Source organism: Hypanus sabinus, chromosome 17 (genome assembly GCF_030144855.1).
Source record: "Hypanus sabinus isolate sHypSab1 chromosome 17, sHypSab1.hap1, whole genome shotgun sequence".
Classification (NCBI taxonomy): Eukaryota; Metazoa; Chordata; class Chondrichthyes; order Myliobatiformes; family Dasyatidae; genus Hypanus; species Hypanus sabinus.
In genome coordinates, this window is record NC_082722.1 from 64392472 (window position 1) to 64416523 (window position 24052).

Below are 24052 nucleotides of genomic sequence, written 5' to 3' on the forward strand. Positions count from 1 at the left end.
TGGTAGATCTGGGTCTGATTTCAACATTTGAGAGAAATTTGGATAGGTACATGGGTATGGTCTGGGAGCAGGTCAACGAGACTAGACAGATTAATGGTTCTAGCACTGACTAGATGGGCTGAAGGGCCTGTTTCTGTGCTGTATCTCTCTGTGACTCCAGTAGTGCAGAATGGCCTCGATGGGCCAAACAGTCTAATTCTCTGCTGTGTAGTTTGTTCTTATAGACTCTAATGAAAACACTTGTCATGCTGGGGTCGGGAAATCGGACAGAAACCATGGCATTTTTAAGAAAGTGCACAAAAACCACGGACCAAATTTTGAGTTTTATTTTACACACTTTAAAATTTGTTTGGCAGACATGAAAGAAAATACAACTTCTGACCGGCATAGGGAATAAAACGTTTGCATTTTAAAACACTGTCAAAGTCTCTGTGTGAAAATGGCAATATCATCCATTGTTAAATAAATTCCAGGCCAACAGGAATTAGCCCATAGATATCACAGCAAACATTGGTTCTGAATAAAGAAAAGGAGCTGGCCTAATCCGGATGAACTCAAATCTTAGTTAGGCACTTGATTTAAGAAAAGGCACAACTCTCACAATGTTGCTAAGGAAAACTGTCAGTGATAAACAAAAAAGAATTCTGTGTATACACATAATACTCTTGCATTATATTGCACCACGGGCTTCTATACTACATATATTCCAGCTAATTTACAATGAATAAGATGACATCAGGCAGTCTGGCACCGATTCCCACTATCTGTTCACCCAGTCATGGCTGCTGCTGCCATAGGCTTTGTAAGGGAGAGGATAGACGTTTGCCGACTGGTCTGTGCCTTGTTGCTCCCCATATCTCGTGTGCCGCTGCTTCTGCTTCTCATTGTACTGTGACACCATCTTCCCTATCTCCTGCTTGTCGTTAAATCGATTTTCACCGTATTCTGCCCGAAGCCATCTCCGATACTGAAACAAGATGACACAGGCAGAGATAGACAGTTAAATTTTGTTCTCCTCCGTTGGACCGGTGTATCAGAGACTTTCTGCCATTGCACAAGCCCAAGCATGCACAGGACTTCTTGTCCTGGTCATTCCTACATTCCAGGAATGTTCACTAGGGTGCTCTCACAAACATTGAATCAGACAATTCAAGGGCTTGAATCAGAATCAGAATCCCCCACCAACCACAGATTTCTTGTAAATTTCCTGCTGGCTGTTGTAAACCTGGTTAAATGACAAGAAGAGATTCAAAGATTCAATTAACATTAATTATCGAAGGATGAATGCATTACAGAATCCTAAGATCCACCTTTCCCACAGACAGACATGAAACAAGGAAAACCATGGAAACCTTTCAATGAAAAACATCAACCCACACCCCCCCATATGCAAAACATCCAACTCATACAAGCAACCACAAAGCAAAGTAAGAGATAACCACGATATGAAACACGAATTCAACCGAGTCCAGCTTCAGTCCAGCTCAGAAAAATTCATTATTGTTGAATATTGTTGGCCTGTTATTGGCACCTGGACCCAACAATACTTAGTCATTGTGACACATGAGGAGGCCTTTTAGTCCAGCAGGTCAATCCTCCTCCTGAGAACCTTCACTCCCATACTACACTTATAGTCCTTTTACTCTAGTTTCATTCATATACCCCATTAACTTCCTTTTGATTCTTCTTACCACTTCTCTGGAGCCAATGTATGTGTTTGTGGCATGGGAGGAGGAGGGAGTTCCCAGTAGGACTTCACTCTGCACAAACAACTTCCACACCCTGGAATGAAACTGTGTCCCTGCAGCTGTGGGAAAGCAGCACTAACTTCTCCATAACCATCCCACTAATCCTTCATACCAGACTTCAGAAGAAACATTATTCTGAACATTTTCAGGGGGAAAGATTGAACAATGCACTCTAAGCTTCCTTGAAAAAATGCATCATTCCATCTTCAAGGAACGATGCCTCAAAAAGACAGCGTCCATCACTAAGCACCCCCATCACCCAGGACATGCCCTCTTCTCATTGCTACCATCAAGGAGGAGGTACTGGAGCCGGCAGGCACACACTCTACGATTCAGGAGCAGAATCCCCGTCCACCATCAGATTTCTGAATGGACATTGAACCCATGAACAGTGCCTCACAAACAAGAGAAAATCTGCAGATGCTGGAAATCCAAGCAACACACATGAAGCGAATAAACAGTTGATGTTTTCAGCTGAGACCCTTCATCAGGACTGCACAGAAAGGATGAGAAATCAGAGTAAGAAGGTTGGGGTGGGGGGAGGTGAGGAAGAAATACAAGGTGGGAGGTGATAAGAGAAAATGGGAGGGGGAGCAGTGAACTAAAGAAGATGGGAAGTCGATTGGTAAACACTACCTCACTACTTTTTTCTGTTCTTGCACTACTTATTTAATTTTAACTTATATATATATACACACACTTACTGTAATTTACAGTTTTATTATCGTTATTATCAAGTAGTGTTGCTGCATAACAAAAAATGTCATGCCATATGCCAGTGATATTAAACTTAATGCTGGTTCTGACCCCTGGGAACCACAAGCTACCCACCCAATTGCCCCATTAGACATGTTCTTTCTTAAATTCCACACTGGCCTCAACCCTACCCAATTATAGTGGAAGCAAGTTATCCTCAACCTGGAACAACTGCCAAAGAAGAAGTAGGAAATAAGGTGCAAAATAAAAAGTGCTAGAGGAACTCGGTAAGCAGAGGGTTAAATTTGTCAACAAACAAAGCAAATTCTGACAACAAAAGAAGTGAATCTGACCATTGTCTAGAAAGAGTCCAGGACCGGAGGGCACAGTCTCAGAATACAAGAATGTCCCTTTACAACAGAAATAAGGAGGAATTTCTTAGCCAGAGGGTGGTGGGTGTGTGAAATTCATTGCCACAAACAACAGTGGAGCCAAGTCACTGACTATATTTAAAGCTGAGATCGACAGGTTCTTGACTAGTATGGGTGTCAAAGGTTATGGGGAGAAGGCAGGAAAGTGGGATTGAGAGGGATAATAAATCAGCCATGATCGAATGGCCGTTCAGACAAAACAGGCCAAAAGCCTGTGTCTTATGTTGTGACATTGCTGATCTTTGATGAGTACAAAAGCAAACAATGATTTTAACTTCAGGAATTCTAGCTTTCATTTAAAACAAAAGGAAAACTCTTTTGTTTGCAAAGGAAGAATTTTTAATGTGGCTTAATGAATATCTTAAAGACTAGAAAAAAAAAGTAACCAGTCTGTTCTAGCTGTACTGTTGAATGTGATGAAGAATTTCCAAATCAGCCCAGTAATATGGGTAGGTGAAAATAAAATGAAGATAAGGTCAGAATACTTTACGTCATTGGGGTGTGGGAGGAAACCGGAGCACACGGAGAAAATCCACAAGGTCACGGAGAGAATGTGTAAACTCCTTACAGACAGAGGTGGGAATTGAACCGCGATCGGTGATTACTGGTGCTGAAAAGCGACTGAGCTGATATCTGCAATTACATTTCGGAATAGGCCATAAGGCATTCTGAAGGTTGTAAAAGGTTGTGTAAAAATATAGGTCCTTCATTCTTTTTGATTGAGGTTTCATTTAACATGAGTGCATTCATATCTGAGTACAAATCCATGAATGCTATGGGAATGTTTCCTTGGATGTTTACTTACAAGACTCTATATGGGAATTTCCACTGGAGTTTACCCCTCCCGCTGTTTTTCCTGAAATTCATTCAGTAACCATGAAAAAATTTAACTCTTTATGACAATCCTTTTTTTTCTCTTAACGCATTTTCAAGGATGTGGCATCTCCTGTGAGGGCACCTTACATCGCCCATTCTGAAACTGGCTTTATGAAGGTGCCAGCGAAATTCCCTCTTGAACTGCTGGTATAAAGATACCACTGAATGGACTGACAGGCCATTTCATTGGGTACTGGAGAGTCAACCACTCTAAATCCAAGATAAAACTTGCAGATTTCCTACCCTGAAAAATATTACTGCAGCATATTTGTTTTACGGTTACAAGGCCAAGCTTAGTTTTTAAATTTAGGCTTACCGTATTTAACTAACAAACCTAAATAACACAAATTCCATGCTGAGATTTAAACTCTCATATTTATCCTGTTAGCTCATGTCTCTGAGTTACCAATCTAGTAATTCAATCTCTGTATCGCTATCATTCCTCATCACATAAATATTTGACAGGTATAGGGAACTGAAGACAAGCAAGGTCTATCAGAAGTGCAAAATGTGTAGGGTGGAGCATAAATAAGAAATTTGAAAGGTAAGAAGGGGGTCACAAAATATCACAGGTTGATAGGACTAAGGTTAATCCAAAAACACAAGAGACTGCAGACACTGGAATCTGGAGCAACAAACAATCTGCTGAAGGAACTCAGCAGGTCTTGCAGCATCTGTGAGAAGAAAGAAATGGTCATTGTTTTGGGTTGAGACTTTGTATCAGGAATATTTTTTCTCACTCTCCCACAGATGCTGTATGACTTGCTGAGTTATTCAGGCAGATTGCTTGTTAATCCAAAGATATTCTGTAAGTATATTAAGGGCAAAAGAATTATGTAGAGTTTTGTTATCCTGTGTCAGCAAAGACAAAAGCCGGCTGGAAAGAGTGCAAAGAGGATTTTTGAAGAGAGGCATAGGCGGTAGGTAGATTTGTTTTCATTATTTATTCTTTCTTTTTTTCTTATTTAGAGTAGTGGGGGTGCCAGGCAGGATAGTGAAATGCTTCTCTTGCTGGATGTGGGAAAGCAAAGAGACCTCTAGTGTCCCTGACGTCTACTTCTGCAAGAAGTGCAAACTGCCGCAGCTTCTGACAGATCGTATTATGGAGTTGGAGCTGAAACTGGGTGAACTCAAAGCTTGACTCTGTGGTTAAGAAGGCATATGGTGTATTGGCCTTCATCAATTGTGGTACTGAATTTAGGAGCTGAGAGGTAATGTTGCAGCTATATAGGACCCTGGTCAGACCCCACTTGGAGTAATGTGCTCAGTTCTGGTCACCTCACTACAGGAAGGATGTGGAAGCCATAGAAAGGGAGCAGAGGAGATTTACAAGAATGCTGCCTGGATTGGGGAACATGCCTTCTGAGGATAGGTTGAGTGAACTCGGCCTTTTCTGCTTGGAGCGAAGGAGGATGAGAGGTGACCTGATAGAGGTGTATAAGATGATGAGAGACATTGATCGTGTGGATAGTCAGAGGCTTTTTTCCCAGGGATGAAATGGTTGCCACAAGGGGACACAGGTTTAAGGTATTGGGGAGTAGGTACAGAGGAGATGTCAGGGGTAAGTTTTTAAGTCAGAGAGTGGTGAGTGCGTGGAATGGGCTCCTGACAACAGTGGCGGAGGCGAATACGATAGGGTCTTTTAAGAGGCTTTTAAATAGGTACATGGAGCTCAGTAAAATAGATGGCTATAGGTAAGCCTAGTAATTTCTAAGGGAGGGATGTGTTCGTCACAACTTTGTGAGCTGAAGGGCCTATATTGTGCTGTAGGTTTTCTGTTTCTATGTAACTGCAGATCATTCAGGAGGCTGAGGGGTAGATGGGCATGGAATACAGAGAAGTCGTACACCCAAGGTGCAGCACACATGTAACTGGGTGACCATCATCAGGAGTGGGAAAGGGGATAGGCAGCCAGCGCAGAGTACTCCTGTGTCAGTTCCTTTCCACAATAGGTACCATTGGAGGGGAGGACCTAGCAGAGGAAGGACACAGCAGTCAGGTCTCTGGCGATGAGTCTCTCTCTGTGGCTCAGAAAGTAAAGGGGGAGACAGCGAGTAGTAGTGACGGGGAACAGAAAGAAGTTCTGTGGCCGGGAACAAGATTCCTGAATGGTATATTTCCTCTTGGGTGCCAGGGTCAGGGACATCACAGATCGAGTCCAAAGGATTATTAAGTAACAGGGAGAGCAGCCAGAGGTTGTGGTCCATGTTGGGACCAATGACTTAGGTAGGAGAGATGACAAGGTCTAGTAAAGTGAGTTCAGGGAGTTAGGTGCTAAGTTAAAGGACAGTACCTCCAGGGTTCTGATTTCAGGATTGCTATCTGTTCCGGAAATAGGAAGGTTATACAGTTAAGTACATGGCTAAGGAGTTGGTGTAGGAGGAAGTACTTCAGATTTTTAGACCATTGGGCTCTCTTCCAGGGAAGGTGGGATCTGCACAGAAGGCACAGTTTGCACCTGGACTGAAGGGGGACTAATATCTCAGGGGGATGGAAACCAGAGGGCCAAAACAGATAATGGAGAGATTGTGAAGAAAGATGTTGTCAAACCTACAAACAAAGTCAGGAATCAGCAGGTGAAATTACAATATTGTAGCCATTAGTGAGACTTGGCTGCAAAAGGGGAGGGATGGCATAACTAGTCAAAGAAAATGTCTTGGCAGTGCTCAGCTAGGACAGACTGGGGAGTTCATCTAGTGAGGCTTTACAGGTCGAACCGAAGAACATTATTGGGATTATATAATAGACCACCCAACATTCGTAGGATTTAAAGAAGCAAATTAAAAGCGTTGAAGACTATTGCAAGAAACAAAAAGTTGGAAAAGTAGGTGATTTTAACTTTCCACATAGTGACTGGGACTCCATATTGTAAAGGAGCTGGAGGGGAAGGAATTTTTATCAGATTTATCGTGGAAAGTTTCCTTATTCAGTATATTGAAAAACAACTAGAGAGAATGCAATACTAGATCTCCTATTAGGGAATGAGACAGGGCAGGTGACAGAAGTTTGGGTAGGGGAGCACTTTGCACCTAGTGATCACAATGCCATTAGTTACCAGGTGATTATGGGAAAGGATATGTCTGGTCCTCGGGTTGAGATTCTAATTTGAAGAAAGGCCAATTTTGACGGCATCAGAAAGTAGCTGGCAAGTATGAATTGGGACAGATTGTTTTCCAGCAAAGGTGTACTCGGTAAGTGGGAGGCCTTCAAAAGTGAAATTTTCAGAGTGCAGAGTTTATACGTTCCTGTCAGAATAAAAGGCAAGGATAACAGATTTAGGGAGCCTTAGTTTTCGAGAGGTAGTGAGGCAGGAACAAATGATGTACTTCAGTATAAGAAAATGCAAGAGAGCTCGGGGAAATTAGGAGATCTCAAAGGAATCATGAGGTTGTTTTAGCAAGCAAGGAGGAGGAAATCCTAAGGACTTCTACAGATATATTAAGAGCAAAAAAATAGCAAGGGTGAAAATTTGTCCTCAGGAAGATCAGAGTGGTTATCTGTGTGTGGATTTTAAAGAGATGAGGGAGATCTTAAATGGATTTTTTACAGCTGAATTTACTCAGGAGATGAACTCAGAATCTATAGACGTGATTCACTGAAGTAACAAGGTCATGAGCTCTATGCAGATCACAGAGGAGGAGGTGCTTGCTCTTTTGAGGCAAATCACGATGGATAAATCCCCAGGGCCGGACAATGTGTTCCCTCGGACCTTGTGAGAGCCTAGTGCAGAGACTGACAGGGCTCTAGCAGAGATATTTAAAACATCCTCAGCTACAGGTGAGGTGCCGGAGGATTGGCGGATAGCCAATGTTGTTCCATTGTTTAAAACAGACTTTAAGAATAAGCCAGGAAATTATAGACCAGTGAGCCTGATATCAGCACTGGGAAGGTTATTGGAAGGTATTCTCAGGAACTGAATATATAAGTATTTGGATAGAAAGGGACAGATTAGGAATAGTCAAAATGGCTTTGTGCATGGCAGGCTGAGTCTAACCAGTGTTTTCCAAGGAAGTTACTCAGAGGTGAGTGGCACTGTGAACTGAGGCTGTGGCCTGCAACTAATGAGCTCTTGGTTCGGCTGCAAATGGCTTCATAGCTGTGGACACACTTTCATGACCTTCAGTTATGACGTTATTTGCTTAGTTTTATTGTTTGCACAATTTTGTTTCTTTGTGCTGTTATGAATGTGCCACAACTCTGAGGGGCCGAAGGGTACAAAGTCGTCCCCTCCTTTTTGAGAATCGCAAGATCGCTATTAATTCGGGTCTGGGACCCAGGAAATGAGAGAGAATCCACAAGGTTTGGAATGTGTCCTGGCCTCAGCGAAACAAAGCCACTGATAACGGGCATTGTCTCTTGGAGACTGAATTGTGTATTGAGTACTGTACTATTCATTGAAGCCCTCGGGGGACGACCAGAGTGGGCTGGTTGGGGGATTGCATCATCCCAACCTGATTGACATCTGAGACCCCGTGAGTAAGGATAAAAGAGGGTCTGGAGAACAACCCCTTGAGACGCACCAGGAGAAACGCTAGAAATCCAGTGACAGCGTTTGATAGCCAAAGCCGGTGGGGCCCATGTGCGTCCTTCCCTTGCCAGGGATTGGCGGGCTCACCACGAAAGAACGGCTTTAGCTAAAGGAGAGGCCACAAGTGAACGGCCACACCAACGAGACTCCGATGGATCGAAATCATAAAAGGAAAAGCCGGCAAGTTTTTCTCCCAAAACTCTCTCTCTCTCCAACTATTGAAACCCAGCGGTCCCCAAAGGCTGCAGCCTGCATGAACTGAGTGAACTTTATATTTCCATCGGACAATACATTATCCCCTAGACAACGATGATTATTATTATACCCACACTTTTAGATTTAGTATTGACGACGTATATTATCTGTATATTTGCTTTGATATTATTTTTGTGTATTTTTACTAATAAATACTGTTAAAAATAGTATCATCAGACTTCAACGGACCTCTCTATCTTTGCTGGTAAGTGACCCAGTTACGGGGTTCGTAACAGTGCACATTTGACAGCTTTCTCTTTTTTTAATGGGCTCTGCTGGGTTTCTTTGTTTGTAAGGAGACAAATCCCATGGTTGTATATTTGATAACAAGTGTACTTTGAACTTTGAAATTGACGAAGACAAAACAGCGGATGCTGTCTACACGGACTTTAGCAAAGCCTTTGACAAGGTCTCACATGGGAGATTGGTCAAGAAAATTCAGTCACTTGACATTCAAGATGAGGTAGTAAATTGTGAGAAGCCAAAGAGTGGTAGTAGAGGATTGCTTCTCTGACTAGAGATCTGTGACTACTGCTGTGCTGCAGGGATCGGTGCTGGGTCCATTGTTGTTTTTAATTTATATCAACGATCCAGAAGGTAATGAGATAAACCAGGTCAGCAAATTTGCAGATGACACCAAGATTGGTTGTGTAGTGTACATTGAGGAAGACGATCAAAGCTTGCAGCAGGATCTGGACCAGCTGGAAAAGTAGGCTGAAAAATGGCAGATAGAACTTAATGCAGGCAAGTGTGAGCTGTTGTACTTTGGGAGGATCAACCAGGCATCTGCTACCACTCTCTGACCTCTCCCATAGTGCCATTACCTAATCCAATTTACTACCTCATCTCACCTGGTGAGTGGTAGGGCACTGACAGGTGAGGTAGAACAAAGGGATCTGGGAATACAGATCTATAATACCTTGAAAGTGACATCACAGGTAGATGGGGTTGCAAAGAAAGCTTTTGGCACATTAGCCTTCATAAATCAATATATTGAGCAGAGGAGTTGAGACGTTATGTTGAAGTTGTATAAGACACTGGTGAGGCCTAATTTGGAGTATCATGTGCAGTTTTGGTCACCTGCCTATATGAAAGATGTAAACAAGATTGAATGAGTGCAGAGAAAATTTACGAGGATGTTGATAGGATTTGAGGACCTGAGTTATTGGGAAAGGTGGAATAGGTTATCCCAGGCAGCTGAGAGAGGCAAGAGAATAGATTGCTTGGAATTTAACTGATATCTTTAAATCTGTGCTGACAAGAGAGGTTTCTGTTGCCTGCAAGACGACAAGTGTGGTCCCCCATTTCAGGAAGGGCAGCATGGAAAAGTATGATCATTGTAGACCTGCGAGTCTAGAAGGAAAGTTATTGGAGAAAATGCTGAGGGACAGGATCAATAACCACCTGGGAAAATGGTATAATCAGAGACAAGGGGATGTCTAAAAGTGAATCTCCAGTCCTTTACCTTTCCTACCCAGCTGGGTTCATCTCTCACCTTCTAGCTGCCCTCCGTCCCCTCCTTATTCTAGTGTCTTCCCCCTTCTCGGCCTGAAATGTCGACTGCTGATTTCCATGGATCTGCCTGACCCAAGGAGTTCCTCAGCTTTGTGTGTCTGCATTGTTCTGTAAGTGAATGATGGTGTTGACTGGCACATTCCAGGGTGCAGGAATGCATATTGAGGGATACAGTGAAATTCAGTACAATCCCATAAAGGCTTTTTAGGAAAGGTCTTCTTGCTATTGGATAATGAGAGTCTTGACTCCATTACTCCACTTCCGATCTAGCTCAAATATTCTCCATGACCTTAGAATTTTGAGAATTTTTATTCTACTCAGTCTTCCTTTCTTTCATTGTAGGGTCATTTAGATGTCGTTAAGCTATTGGACCATCATATAGGTGCCGAGACAACCTCTCAAAGAACACGCTTGAATGTCACTGGCTGAGGTTCCCAACCTGGGGGGCACAGATGCCTCAGTTAATGGTAAGGGTTCATGCCATAAAAAGAGGTGGTGAACCCCTGCTTAGTAATTAAATATTTCTACCAAAGTAACCACCGTTGTCCTCCAAGGAAGGAAACCTGCCGCGTTTATCAGAGCTCATCAATACGTGACTCCAGAGTTACCGGACCTGTTGACTCTCGACTGACCTCTAAAACGATCCCTGCAACCCACTTCCAGAGTTATTTAGGGACAAACAATATTTGCTGGCATTGCTATATCCAGGCATGAAAGTTTGTTTAAAAATGCTTCTTGATTTATTCTTTTTTTCAGTTTATATGTGGGTTTCACAATATCTTGGTACATTTGGACCCCAACATAAATAATGAGGCTTCAAATGTATGTCAAAGACTGGGTTTCCTGTAATGAGTGACACCGACAAGGCACAAGTCAGGTGTGCACTGTAGTATCATCCAACAAATTAATGCATCTCTAACAATACTCAAGCTCACACCATCGAGACAAAGCAGTTCACTTGATTGGCATCTATTCCACCACATTGCGCATTAATTCCTTCTGCCAACAGTGTATCATGTTTGCATCGTGCATCTACAAACTTGCTATGGTCACCCAAACAACATCTCCCAAACCTTCAAACTGGGCCACATGGAAGGACCAGCGTGCAGAAAGTAAAACGAAGCATACATTTCCCTCCAAGTTACACGTTGCCCTAAGTTGGAAATACATCACTGTATCACTGGATATCCCTCCTGAGCCGTGCAGTCAAAGGACTATCACCATGCAAACAGCAGCTGTTCAAGAATGTCATCTCCATCATATTAGAGAGGACATTAGAGAGGACCAACAAATGCTAGCCTTGCCAACAAAAGGACACATCCCATCAAATGAATGTAAGAAAAGTTCTATAAGGCAACAGCAAGCAGGCTTGCTGCAGTGCAAACTCAAAATCATAGCTCACTGGGAATTTGAGTGAGAAAGGTTAAGGCACCATGGAGGAGGAAGTTCTTTTCTTTGCTCTGAAGCTATTTTAAGGTTTAACATCCCTCACTTTATATCCCATGAGTTTCATATCAGTGTTCATCTAACATCAACAGGCATTCAGGCAGATTACTTGTAAGAAGAAGTTAATCTGTGATGATGAAGAGTCTTAGCCCAAAAAGTCAACTGCTTACTCTTTTCCAAAGATCCTGCCAGCATTTTGTGTTTGTTTAACACCAGAGTGGAAGCTCATTGCAAGACCATGCAAAATATATTATGCCCATAAAGATCCAAACACAAGTCTAGATGAATTTTGAGTTCTCTTGAAATGTGAATGATTCAATGCACCAATGTGAATACTTCAGCTACAAGTGAATACTGAATTTATTGACTCATTCTAAGGAATACTAAACTCCTTTGTTTTAATCACTGACTTTCCCCAGATCTGGTCAAAGGTCATCAACCTGAATCATTAATCTCATTCCTCTCCCGGCAAGCATGGTCTGCTGAGTATTTCCAGTATTTCCTGCTTTATTTCAACAATGGCTCAGATGGCAACATTTCCAGTGCTCAGTCAAAAGATTAAAAGACTAGTGAACACAAACCTGTCAGCTGACAATGAGGGAGGGATGCATTTTCACAACTGTTATCTCATGTTAAACTAAAAGAATCCATGGCATTATTTTGAAGAACAGAATATTCCTCTGCAGTATCTGGGCCAGTATTTCTCCACCAATGAACATAACAAAAATACACTTAGCCACTTTATTAGGTTTGCCTGTACAATTTTCTCATTAATGCAAATATCTAATCAGCCAATCATGTGGCAGCAACTCACTGTAAAAAAGCGAAAGATTCAGTTGTTGTTCAGATCAAACATCAGAATGGGAAGGAATTGTAATCTAAGAGACTTTGACCATGGAATGATTGTTGTTGCCAGACAAAAGGTGATTTGAGTATCTCAGAAACAGCTGATCATTTTCATGCACAACAGTTTTAGAGTTTACAGAGAATGATGTAAAAAGCAAAAAGCATCCAGTCAGCAGTGATTCTAAGGGCGAAAATACCTTGTTAATGAGAGAAGTGAAAGGAGAATGGTCAGACTGGTTTAAGCAGACAGGAAGGCGAGAGTAACTCAAATAACCATGCGTTACAACAGTGGTTTGCAGAAGAGCATCTCCGAATGCACAAGATGTCAAACCTTCATGTGGATGTGCTATAGTTGAAGAAGACCATGAACATACACTCAGTGGCCACTTTATTATGTGCAGGAGGTACCTAATAAAGTGGCCGCTGAGTACAGGTACTTAATAGTAAATAATTATGGATGCTGGAAATCCAAAATAATTTTTTTTAATATTTTGGAAATATTCAGTGCAGTAAACAACTGTGGAGAGAGAACTAGGTAAATTGTCTATTCTACAGAGAGGTCTCTGTCCTGAAATAGTTCAATTTGTCTCTCTGTCAGTGCTGTCTGACATTTTGATTGTTTCCAGCAATTCCTGGTTACCACATCTTTGCTGCTTATAGGTTCTTGCAGCATATTAACTGGCTGCCTTATTTTGTGCATTACACAACAATGATACACTCAGTAATTACTTTATCAGGTACACCTGTACACCTGCTCGTTAATGCAATTATCTATTCATCCAATCCTGTGGCAGCAGTTCAATGCATAAAATCATCCAGACATTGTCAAGAGGTATAGTTGCTGTTTGGACCAAACATCAGAATGGTGAAGTGACATTGTTCATGGAATGATTGTTGGTGCCAAACAGGATGGTTTCAGTATCTCAGAAACTGCTAATCTCCAGTGATTTTCACACACAACAGTCTCTAGATTTTACAGAAAATGGTGTTAACCACAAAAAGAAAACATCCAAAGATTGGCAGCTCTGTGGGCAAAAACACCTTGTGGATGAGAGAGATCAGAGGAGAATGGCCAGACTGGTTCAAGCTGACAGTAACTCAAAGAACCATGTGTTACAACAGAAGAAAATCTCTGAACATGTAACATGTCAAACCTTGAAGTAGATGGGCTACAGCAGTAAAAGACCACAAACATACACTCAGTGGTGACTTTCTTAGGTACAGGAGGGACCTAATAACTTGCCCACAGCATCTACACACACAATTTTGGAGAGCTGTATCTCTGGTGATGGGGAAAAGACTCAAAGTCCTGAACTATTCATTGTGTTCAGGCTTTTATTTGCTAACAAATAGCCCTGCAGACTTTTGTTTCAAAGTTCAGCTGGACCACAACAGCAAGTCATCTATTTTTGCTTGAAGTAGTTTTCAGTCAGACTAAAGCATATGTACACAGCCCTCTACCATCTTTCTTTCATAAGTGCCATCAAAATCAGCATCTGTAAGTGTTGTTTTGGTTCGTAATGGAAGATACTATGTGAGCAATGTTTTGTGTAAATATTATGTAAAAGTTTATTCTTGATTATTGGTATGGTGTTTGACCAGCCTTGGTAACCTAGGGAATGATTACATGATATTGCAAATGTCACTCCACTTTTTAAGAAAGGAAGAAGGCAGCAGAAAGGAAATTATAGACCAGTTCGCCTGACCTCATAGGTTGGGAAGATGTTGGAGTCAATTGTTAAGGATGAGGTTATGGTGACACAGGACAAGATAGAACAACATCAACAAGATAGAACAGCATGGCTTCTTTAAGGGAAAATCTTGCTTGAAGAACCTGTTGGAATTCTTTGAGGAGATTACAAGTAGGATAGATAAAGGGGATGCAGCAGATGTTCTATATTTGGACTTTCAGAAGACCTTTGACAAGGTCCCACACATGAGGCTGCTTACTAAGTTAAAAACCCATGGCATTACAGGAAAGTTACTGGCATGGTTAGAGCATTGGCTGATTGGTAGGAGGCAGCGAGTGAGAATAAAAGGATCCTTTTCTGGTTGGCTGCCAGTGACTAGTGGTATTCCACAGGGTTTAGTGTTAAGACCACTTCTTTTTATGCTGTATATCAATGATTTAGATGGTGAAATAGCAGGCTTTGTTGCCAAGTTACCAGATGATACGAAGCTTTGTGGAGGGGCAGGTAGTGTTGAGGAAACTGGTAGGCTGCAGAAGGACTTAGACAGATTAAGAAAATGGGCAAGAAGATGCCAAATGAAATACAATGTTGAAAAATGCATGGTCATGCACTTTGGCAGAAGAATTAAAATGCCGACTATTTTCTAAATGGGGAGAAAATCCAAAACTCTGAGATGCAAAAGGACTTGGGAGTCCTTGTGCAGAATACCCTAAAGGTTAACTTGCATGATGAGTAAGTAATGAGGAAGGCAAATGCATTGTTAGCATTATTTCAAGACATCTAGAATATAAGAGCAGGTATGTGATGCTGAGGATTTATAAGGCACTAGTGAGGACTCACCTTGAGTATTGTGAACAATTTTGGGCTCCTCATCTAAGAAAAGATGTGCCGACATTGGAGAAGGTCCAGAGGAGGCTCACAAAGATGGTACAAGGAATGAAAGGGTTATCATACGAGGAACGTTTAATGGCTCTGGGTCTGTACACACTGAAATTTAGAAGGATGAGGGGGGATCTCATTGAAACCCTTCTAATGTTGAAAGGCCTAGACAGAGTTGAGGTGGAAAGGATGTTTCCCATGGTGGGGGAGTCTAGAGCAAGAGGGCACAGCTCAAGATAGAGGGACATCCATTTAAAACAGATATGTTGAGAAATTCCTTTAGGCAGAGGGTGGTGAATTTGCGGAATTTGTTACCACAGACAGCTGTGGAAGCCAGGTCATTGGGTGTATTTAAAGCAGAGATTGATAGGTCCTTAAATGGACACAGCATCAAAGGTTACGGGGAGAAGGCTGGGGAAAGGGGCTGAGGAGGGGAAAAAAGGATCAGCCATGTCTGAATGGCAGATCAGACTCAATGGGCCAAATGGCCCAATTCTACTCCTATGTCTTATGGTCTTCTATTAATCTTCTTGCATATATTAAAACTTTTCTTACTCGTGGTGTGTATAATTTTTGACATCTTACATGTAAGTATAACTTCATATATTCTTAATTTCTTATGTGGCCCAATCATCTTAAGTTTGCTGCATTAAGTACTTACGGTAATTTTCTGTTTTTCTCGCTGTTTCACTCTTATTCAATCATATTTGTGAATGCTGTCCAATAAAGCACCTGGAGCTTGGACACTATATCCATGCTCAATAGAGCTTGGCGTACTCTGCATTGCGTACTTCTGACTTCACACACAAGGAGAGCAGAACATTAAAAAGACTGAACACAGCTGGCCAAACACTTTACGAACAGTCAACAGCAGAGAATAACAAGCATTATGGATGAGAGGTACTCAAAACACACAACCACAGGAAATACAAAGCTAACAAGACAGAGTATCTGGTGACAGCACAGTTCATTGCAGTCATGCTGATCATCAGTTGGTATGCAACAGCACGAGCCAGAGAGAAGGCAGAGGCTACACTGTAGGTGCTAAGTGTGCACATTAAAATAGACAAAATAGACTCGACTAAAGCCTAATTAAGAAGCCCTGCATCATGAAAAAGAGGCTGCAGCTGTTACTGCCCAGGCAGAGATGTTGGAGACAGCAGCAGAGCAAGAGGGTGAGGAGCTTCACAGTAAAACAAAAGCCATCAAGGATGCAGTCTCATTGATTCTATTATGGTTATTGGATTTACTGAGTATGCCCGCAAGAAAACAAATCCCAGGATTGTATATGCTGGTTCAACCATTGCCCTCAGAGGGGCCACTGCTTCGAGTCACTACTGTCGGGGGGGGGGGGGGCCCTGGTTCGAGTCGCTGCCCTCGGTGGGGCCACTGGGTCCTAGTGCTCTCGAAGCTGTTATTGAACTTCTGAGATTTATAGATTGGACTGTAGTTCATATTAGCCTCTTTCAGTTCGTTTTGAACTCTTGTCCATTCTTTCTTGTTGCTGATTAGTGGACTGGAGGTTTGGAGTTTGATGTTCCTGTTGTTGTTTCTCCATGAGGGTGATCAGTTAGTTTTTATCCAAATGAGGGGATGGGGTTTGTGAAGTCTACTTTCTTTCTCTTTTCATGCAGTAGTAATTCATGTTTTTCTTTCAACTACTTCTACGGTTGTACTTTTGGCTATCTGGAGAAGACAAATCTCAGAGTTGTATTCTGTATAAATACTTCGACAATAAAATGAACCTTTAAAATAGTTAATCGTTCAGATATGTTACACAGCTCTTTTTTAGCTGTCCAGCACCAAACAAGGAATTCCTCTACTGTTAAAACAGAGGAGATAACGCCAAGATTTGACAGTAACAGTCTACATCAACAGCCAAGATTTAACACACTTCAGTGCACAGACAGTTTACCAGAAAGCCAGCCAGAATCTTCAGTCATGACAGATATGGCAAAGTGTCAGAGTTATAGAGCATGGAAGTAGTCTTTTATTAATGCAATGAATCATCTGGATCTTACTGCTAGTGAGGAATTGGACTTCCTGTTAAAATGGCCTGGTAAGGAGTCCTCGGTAAGGCACTTTAGAGCAGTTCACATAGGCTGCCCAGCTGCAGCTTGAAGAATGACCTGGGACGGGCTCAACGAATGTTACAGTGCACTAGAGGTAATAGAACGCTCACCTTTTAAGAAGCAGGACAGCTTTTCAAAGATTGCAAATAAGGATAACTATAAGTTAAGAGAACTTGAGGATCTAGCAGTGAAGCTGCTTTTAGCAAAGGAAGTTGGTTATCTGCATGGTCGGCACAACATTGTGGGCATGTAATGATTTCTCTGATTCTATGATTGTTGAAAAGCTGCCATATTCTTTGCAAGATAAATTAATTTCTCAAAGTTCGAAGTGTAAAGAGGAGAACGGGGTCACATATTCCTGCCCATAGCCCACCCACTTTCATTCTTCATTGATTTTGTCTGCCATCAACCTAAAATTAAAAAAACAGTTTTGCTCTTCCCAGCCCTGGCTCATCTCAGAGTGAGAAACCGCCTCTAAAAGCACACAAAGATTAATACTCCAGTGTTAATCCATAAGAACAATGTCTCCCAACCAACAGCTCATAATGAAACTGTACTGAAAGATGACCCAGAAAACCATTGTCCCATCCATAATAAGCCACACCCCTTGTGAAAGTGCCGTGGCTTTAGGTTAAAAACCATTGAGGAACAAAAGGCTTACCTGAAAGAGCAAGAAACTTGCTCAAGATGCTGTTCCTCATCAGCACATCTCACATATAGCTGCAAAGCCACATTAAAGTATCATGGATGAAGCGTCAACAGTCATGTTACAGCCCTACGGCCTGGTCCTCCTCTGTGGGCATCCAAGGTTTTAGATCGCACTTCAGAGCACAGCAGGGAGGAAGAGGAAGAGACTTTGCCGTCTGTGACACTTCACGCACAGAGGTTTGCAACAGCAGTCTAGCCACTAAATCCTGTTCCAAGATATGCTTAGTTAAAGTGTATCTTAAAGGGGAACTAGAGAATGCTTTCAAGATGTACGCTATGCTCAATAACCAGAGCAATAGATACATAACCCGGTAAGAGTTCTTCGGTCTGTTTGGTATCCATGGTGATCCATTGTCTTATATCTTGAAGACCTGTGCTGATGTTATGGAGAGATCTGGGAGCTGAGCAACACACACAAAATGCCGGAGGAACTCAGCAGGCCAGGCAGCATCTAACAGGTTATCAATTTAAGGCATGGAATAGTGGCATAACTCATACACATCCAACACTAATTGAGTGTAATTACATTCCAGAAAATCATGAAGAAATACTGATTCCTGAGGCTGCTTTCTATCATATCCATCTCAAGTGCTAGATCCTACCTCTAGATGATAAGCTCAAATCCTGCTTCGGCTTGGAAGAGATATCCTCACAACACATTAGGACAGGAAGCATATCAACAGTCTTGTCAATGCGCCCTTCATATAGAAGTTGGACCTCTGAAGGGTCCTTGTTAGTGATACATGTTTAGGGAATGTCCACAGGCCCACTGTTCACAAAGTTAACACAAATATTATGGAAAATGAGAAGGCTTCACTCTTAGCCCTTGCGCAGACCATTTTAACCTTCAAGAAAAGGTTAACTTCAGTTCATAGCCTTAACATGGTCTCTCACAAAGCGCTAATATCAGCAGAACAGATGAAGACCACCTTGGGCTTCAAAAGAACTGAGGAAGATCGCAAGCTTGCACTCTCTTCTGAAGATGAACTCTTTCTTGAGTCTATAGACAATGAGGTTTACAAAATGAGTCCAACAGCTAAGTGGCACCTCTCCCCTCTAGGTTTCCTAGACCAATTCTGCCCAGCTCATCTCTCTTCTCTATGGCATGTGCATGATCTAAAGCCAAAGGTGAAAGAGTAGTTTGTTGCTTTCATGCAGAAGGTCTCTGAAATCACCATGCAGAGCACACCCCTCCATGACTAAGGGAAAAGAAAGTTGGTATCCCCGTATTTCGAGTCTACCACCCCACACCAGTTCAGGGTAGTTTTTTGACTCTAGTGCTTAATATGATGGGAGTAGTCTAATTAACATCCTGCTCACTGGACCAGACTTGGATAATAGCCATTTGGGGGTTCCTGATCCACTTTAGGAAAATGCGTATGACAGTCACTGCTGATATTCAACAGATTGAATCTGTTTCTCTCTGAGAGAAGATCATCATGACACTTTTGAGATTGTTGCTTCTTCCTCAGATGGCAGAGAAATGACCCCATCATCCACATAGAACTCATGTGGTCAACTACAAGATGAAGGTTCATGTATCTGGGAACAGTAGTTCACTGGCCGTGGACACCTACTGTCTCAGAATGGTCGCAATGAAAGGGGAACCGCTGTACAATTCAAATACCTGTCACATCGTTGCACATGGGTTCTGTGTGCATGATGGTCTCATTTCTCTGCCACTTGAGAAAGACACAATTAGCCTCACTCAAGCTTCACTCTCTGACTGTAACTCGAAGTTTCACAAAATCATGTAGAACAGTACTGATGTTTTGAGAACATTTTCACAAGAAGACCATACAAAGGACAGCAAAGACCTTGACCTGGCTGGAGAAGCTATTCCCACTCATTTCAGCCTCAGCTTAAACTGGGAAGTTGAAGATGACACATTTACCTTCCAGGTGTCTATCAGTGATAAGTCATTTGCACGGTATGGAATTCTGTCAACAATAAGCAGTCTCTTTGACCCTCTCAGGTTCATTACTCCTGTCTCAGTACAAGGAAGCACCTACTCAAAGAGATATCAATGGAAACAAGTAACTGGGACGACTCTCTCCCATTAGAAAAATGTAGGATGCCAGAGGAATGGAGAGACTCAGTACAACATCTGCAGAATCTTCATATCTCATGTGCTTACACAGTCTGTTCTCAACCACAAACGAAAGGAGACCTGCAGCTTTTCAGATGCTTCAACCAATGACTGATAAGGATGGCCAGACTGCTGTTGGCATCATCCTGGGAAAGGCAGAACTAGCACCACAAGCTGAGTCTACCCTATCCTGTCTGGAGTTGTGTGCAGCAGAAATGGCGGAACTTAGTGACTGAGAAGTAGATGTTGAACCTGACTGTTACATTCTACTGTGACAAAGGTTGTGCACAATGAATCCAGAAGGTTTTATGTGTATCTCCATAACAGGGTCCAAAGAACTTGACAGTCTACGCAGCCAAAGTGTGTGCCCACAAAGCATGTTCCTGCAGATCACACTTCCTAGATCGGTCCAAGCCTCACAATTCACCAGCACCAACCGGTTCAGAAGGCCAGTTTCTGTACAAACCACATGATGCTTGCTGTGCTCAACCAGATGTATCTGATATAGAATTTTGACCACAGGTGGCAAGCTAAGTCACTGGCACAAAAAATAGGCCACTTACCCCAGGGAGGTTTAAAAATTTCTCTTCCCGGAACTCCTTCCAAAGAGCACTTGCAACTCTGATGCACATTGTGCACTCTTTCAAGCTTTCTCACAGCTTCCTGCAGATGACACACTGCTATACCTAATTAAGTGGTCGCTACAATCTCAGTTAACAATTTCCTCCAGCTTGGTATACTAACAAATGCTGGCAAGCTCTTAGAATGATGGGTACTAAAGGACCACTCTGTCCTAATATAAAGAAAAGTAAATCAACAGTCCAAAAGAACATGTTTCATTCTGGAAAATATTTCTTTTATTAGTAAAAGGAATACTGTCAGCCCAACAACAGATTTGTAAAGTATAAAATAAATTCCATGTGGCTTCCTCATGGATTTGACCAGTTCAAAATCCTCAATGAGACAATCAGGAAGCTTTGGGGGCTTTTGATTGAGTTTTCATGGTCACAAACAAAGGAAAATAATACAATAGCAGAGTCACCCAGAAAATCAAAGAGAAGGAACTTGAAAAACATAGCCTTCTAGACATTCAGACAAACAGTCCTTTTGTTGTACAGTTTCTGAGAATAACATTTTTGCTAAAGATCATATCCCAGATCATATCACCCTTTGGGACTTCAAATCAGCAACTGGAGTCATAATTCATCCATGAACCATGGAGACAAATTTCATATCATTCACACACAGCTGGCATAATTTCCCAAAACAAAGCTCCGATAAAGTGATGTCCGAGAAATAAGGCACAATTGCTAGGAAGGGTAGTCATTGTTGGGCCATTCCCGGAGCAATCCTGTTTCAATGGTTTAACCAACTCTGGGAAAGTGGTTCTTAAAAGGAGAAAAAAAAAGCTGCTGCAGGAACAAAGCAGGTCAGGGAGCATCTGTAGAAGGAAATGAACAGTCACATTTCAAATTGCCCTTTGCCAGAACTCGGCTTTCCATAAAAAGACATTCTAAGTGGTAACCCAACCCAAGAAAAGGCCCTTTAAGAGTCCTTTTTATCCTGCTTGATCTCCTTGGGTACCCTAGGCCCCATTCCATCTCTCTGCCAACCTTCACTCTCCTTCACGATCTCCCAAAGACTGTCCCCCGCCTGGAATAGGCAAACAATCCTCAAGATGCTGAAGGAAGTCAGTGGGTCAGGCAGCATCCAGAGGAATATGAACAGCCGATGTTTGAGGTTGAGACTTTTCATCTGGATTGGATTATTAGCATCCAGCATCATGTGTGTTGTTCAGATTCCAGGGTCTGGAATCCTCATTCCGGTAAACTATTCAAACCCCACTATTCTCTGAAGTCTGGACATCTCCAGCCATCCCTCCAAGGACCTCAAACGTAGAGCCATTGTAACCTATAGTCCACAGGCACCCATCTCACTCCCCTTGCAAAATTTTCCATCTCTTGCCACCAAAGATGCTTCAGAATTTGTGCAGCCACAGAGCAAGAGGATAGCTACAATGGTAGTAGGCAGTAATCCATGCACAAATGATGGGAGATGGACAGTATGCAGAAGCTTAAGCAACTTAGACAGAAACAGGCAGAGAAGCCCACAAGAACAGGTGAGAAGCCAAGGGCTTTTCTCTTTGGAGCAAAGGAGGATGAGAGGTTCCCTGAGAGAGGATGATAAGAGGCAAAGATAGAGTGACCAGCTGGAGACTTTTTTCCCAGGATGGCAATGGCTAATACAAGAGGATGTAGCTTTAAGGCTATTAGAGGAAAAGTGTAGGAGAGATGCCAGAGGTAGTTTTTTTTTACAGAGAGAGTGGTAAGCATGTGGAACACACTGCGAGAACTGGTGATAAAGGCTGGTGATAGTTCTCCTGTCTGGAGGACAAGGATCCGGGAATGTTGTGGATATAACTCATAACTTTATTCAAAGACAAATCTGAAAGGCTGTCCAAAGAAAGATTGCCACATTGCAAAGTACTTATTCCAGCCTAGAGAAGGACAATTCAGGGCAATCCTAGAAAAGTAATAACACACACACAAATGCTGGAGGAACCCAGCAGGCCAGTCAGCATCTGCAGAAAAGAATAAACAGCTGGTGTTTTGGCCGAGACCATTCATCAGGACTGCATGGATTTCCAGCATCTGCAGATTTTCTCAAGTTTGTGTTAGGAAAGTAGTGATCATCCTTCTAACTATAGAATGGATCACTCAGACTGATATATAAATGAAGGAAATAATAAAAGATATATCAGATTACTATCTGGCCTTCATATTGTAAACATAACCCACAGCGTTACAGGTACATTTTTGGATATACCATTCCCATGGAGGTATCAAGTCTACTTTGTGGATCAACCACCACTATATAAACAGCCCAGTTTCCATTTTTCATTAAACCAGGTTGAATATCCTCCTTCACTCTGAAGCAGAGTTTCCCAGTCTGGAGTTTGTGGACCATTTGCTTAATGGTATTGGTCTATGGCATAAAAAAGGTTGAAACCTCTGCTCTAAAGTCTAAAAAGTCTTTGCATAATAGAGAAAACCTCAGAATGATTCACTGGTCCAATTTCTATTAACTCATCTTTGAACTCTTAAGACATTGTAATAAGACATGAAATATTTATGGGGATCTAATAGACTTAGATGCCTTGCTATTCCTTCAGCTGTAGATTGTTACAATTTACAACTTGACTCAATTTAGTTGAGTTTTTGTGAGATAACCGAGGGGGATTGATGAAGGTAAGGTGATAGGTATTGGAATATATGAACTTTCATAAGACTCCTCACAAGGTCTTACATGGCAGGTTGATGGAAAAGGTGAAGGCACATGGGATCAAAGTGGTTCCAAAATTGGCTTGAAGATAGGAAGCACGGGATAGTGGTTGGATGAATGATTTTCTGATTGGAAGTCTGTCAGCACTGGTGTACCACATGGATTGTTGCCGGGACCTTTGCTATTTGTGATGTATTAGCAATTTGCATATGAACGCAGAAGAAATTATTAGTAAGACTGCAGATGACACAAAAATGGTGGTGTTGTGGACAATGAGGAAGGTTGTCCAACACTACAAAGCCATACAAATCAGTTGGAAAGATGGGTAGAGCACTGGCAGGTGGAACTTAATTCTGACAAGTGCAACGTGATTCATTTGGGGAGCCAAATGGGTATAGGACATAAAGAATACAGTACTACATATACTGCTAAGGAATGCCAAAGAACACAGAGGTAGGGGTCCAAATCCATTGTTCTTTTAAGTCACAACATGGACGGTATGGTTACAAAGGCAAACAACGTGCTTATCTGCAAATGTTGGGATAAGAATATAAGCGCTTGGACATTATGTTGCAATTTCACAAAACATTATATTGGCCCAGAGCATCGAATGTTCATTCCTCTCCAAAATACTGCCTGACCTCTGGAGTTCCCAAAGTGTTTTGTGTATGTTACTCTTTATTTCCAGCATCTGCAGAATCTCTTGTGTTCAGAAAACACTAGTTAGGTTGCAATGAATTCTGTGTGCAGTTTAGGTCCCCACATGAAAAGGCAAGGTGTAATTACAATGGGGAGAGTGTTAACAGTTCCCTAGTTATGGGGAGAAAATGGATAATCTGGCCATGTTTTCTCTGTAGCACAGGAGGCTAAGGCATGGACTTGACAGAAACATATAAGGTTGTGAGAAGCATAGTACAGTCAAAATTATTTTCCCACATTAGATGCATCAAAAAAAATGTAGCATAGACTTAACAATAGTGGCAGAAGAGT

At 42.0% G+C, this 24052-nt stretch overlaps 1 protein-coding gene across 1 annotated transcript in view; it reads right to left on the minus strand.

Moving 5' to 3' along the window:
- Positions 1–311: 311 nt before the first annotated feature.
- Positions 312–24052, minus strand: part of dusp22a (dual specificity phosphatase 22a) — a 195937-nt gene continuing 172196 nt past the window's right edge. The window contains exon 8 of the mRNA XM_059993200.1: positions 312–967. Coding sequence (XP_059849183.1) covers positions 761–967 — 207 coding nt within the window. The 3' untranslated portion in view covers positions 312–760. The remainder of the gene's footprint in view (positions 968–24052) is intronic.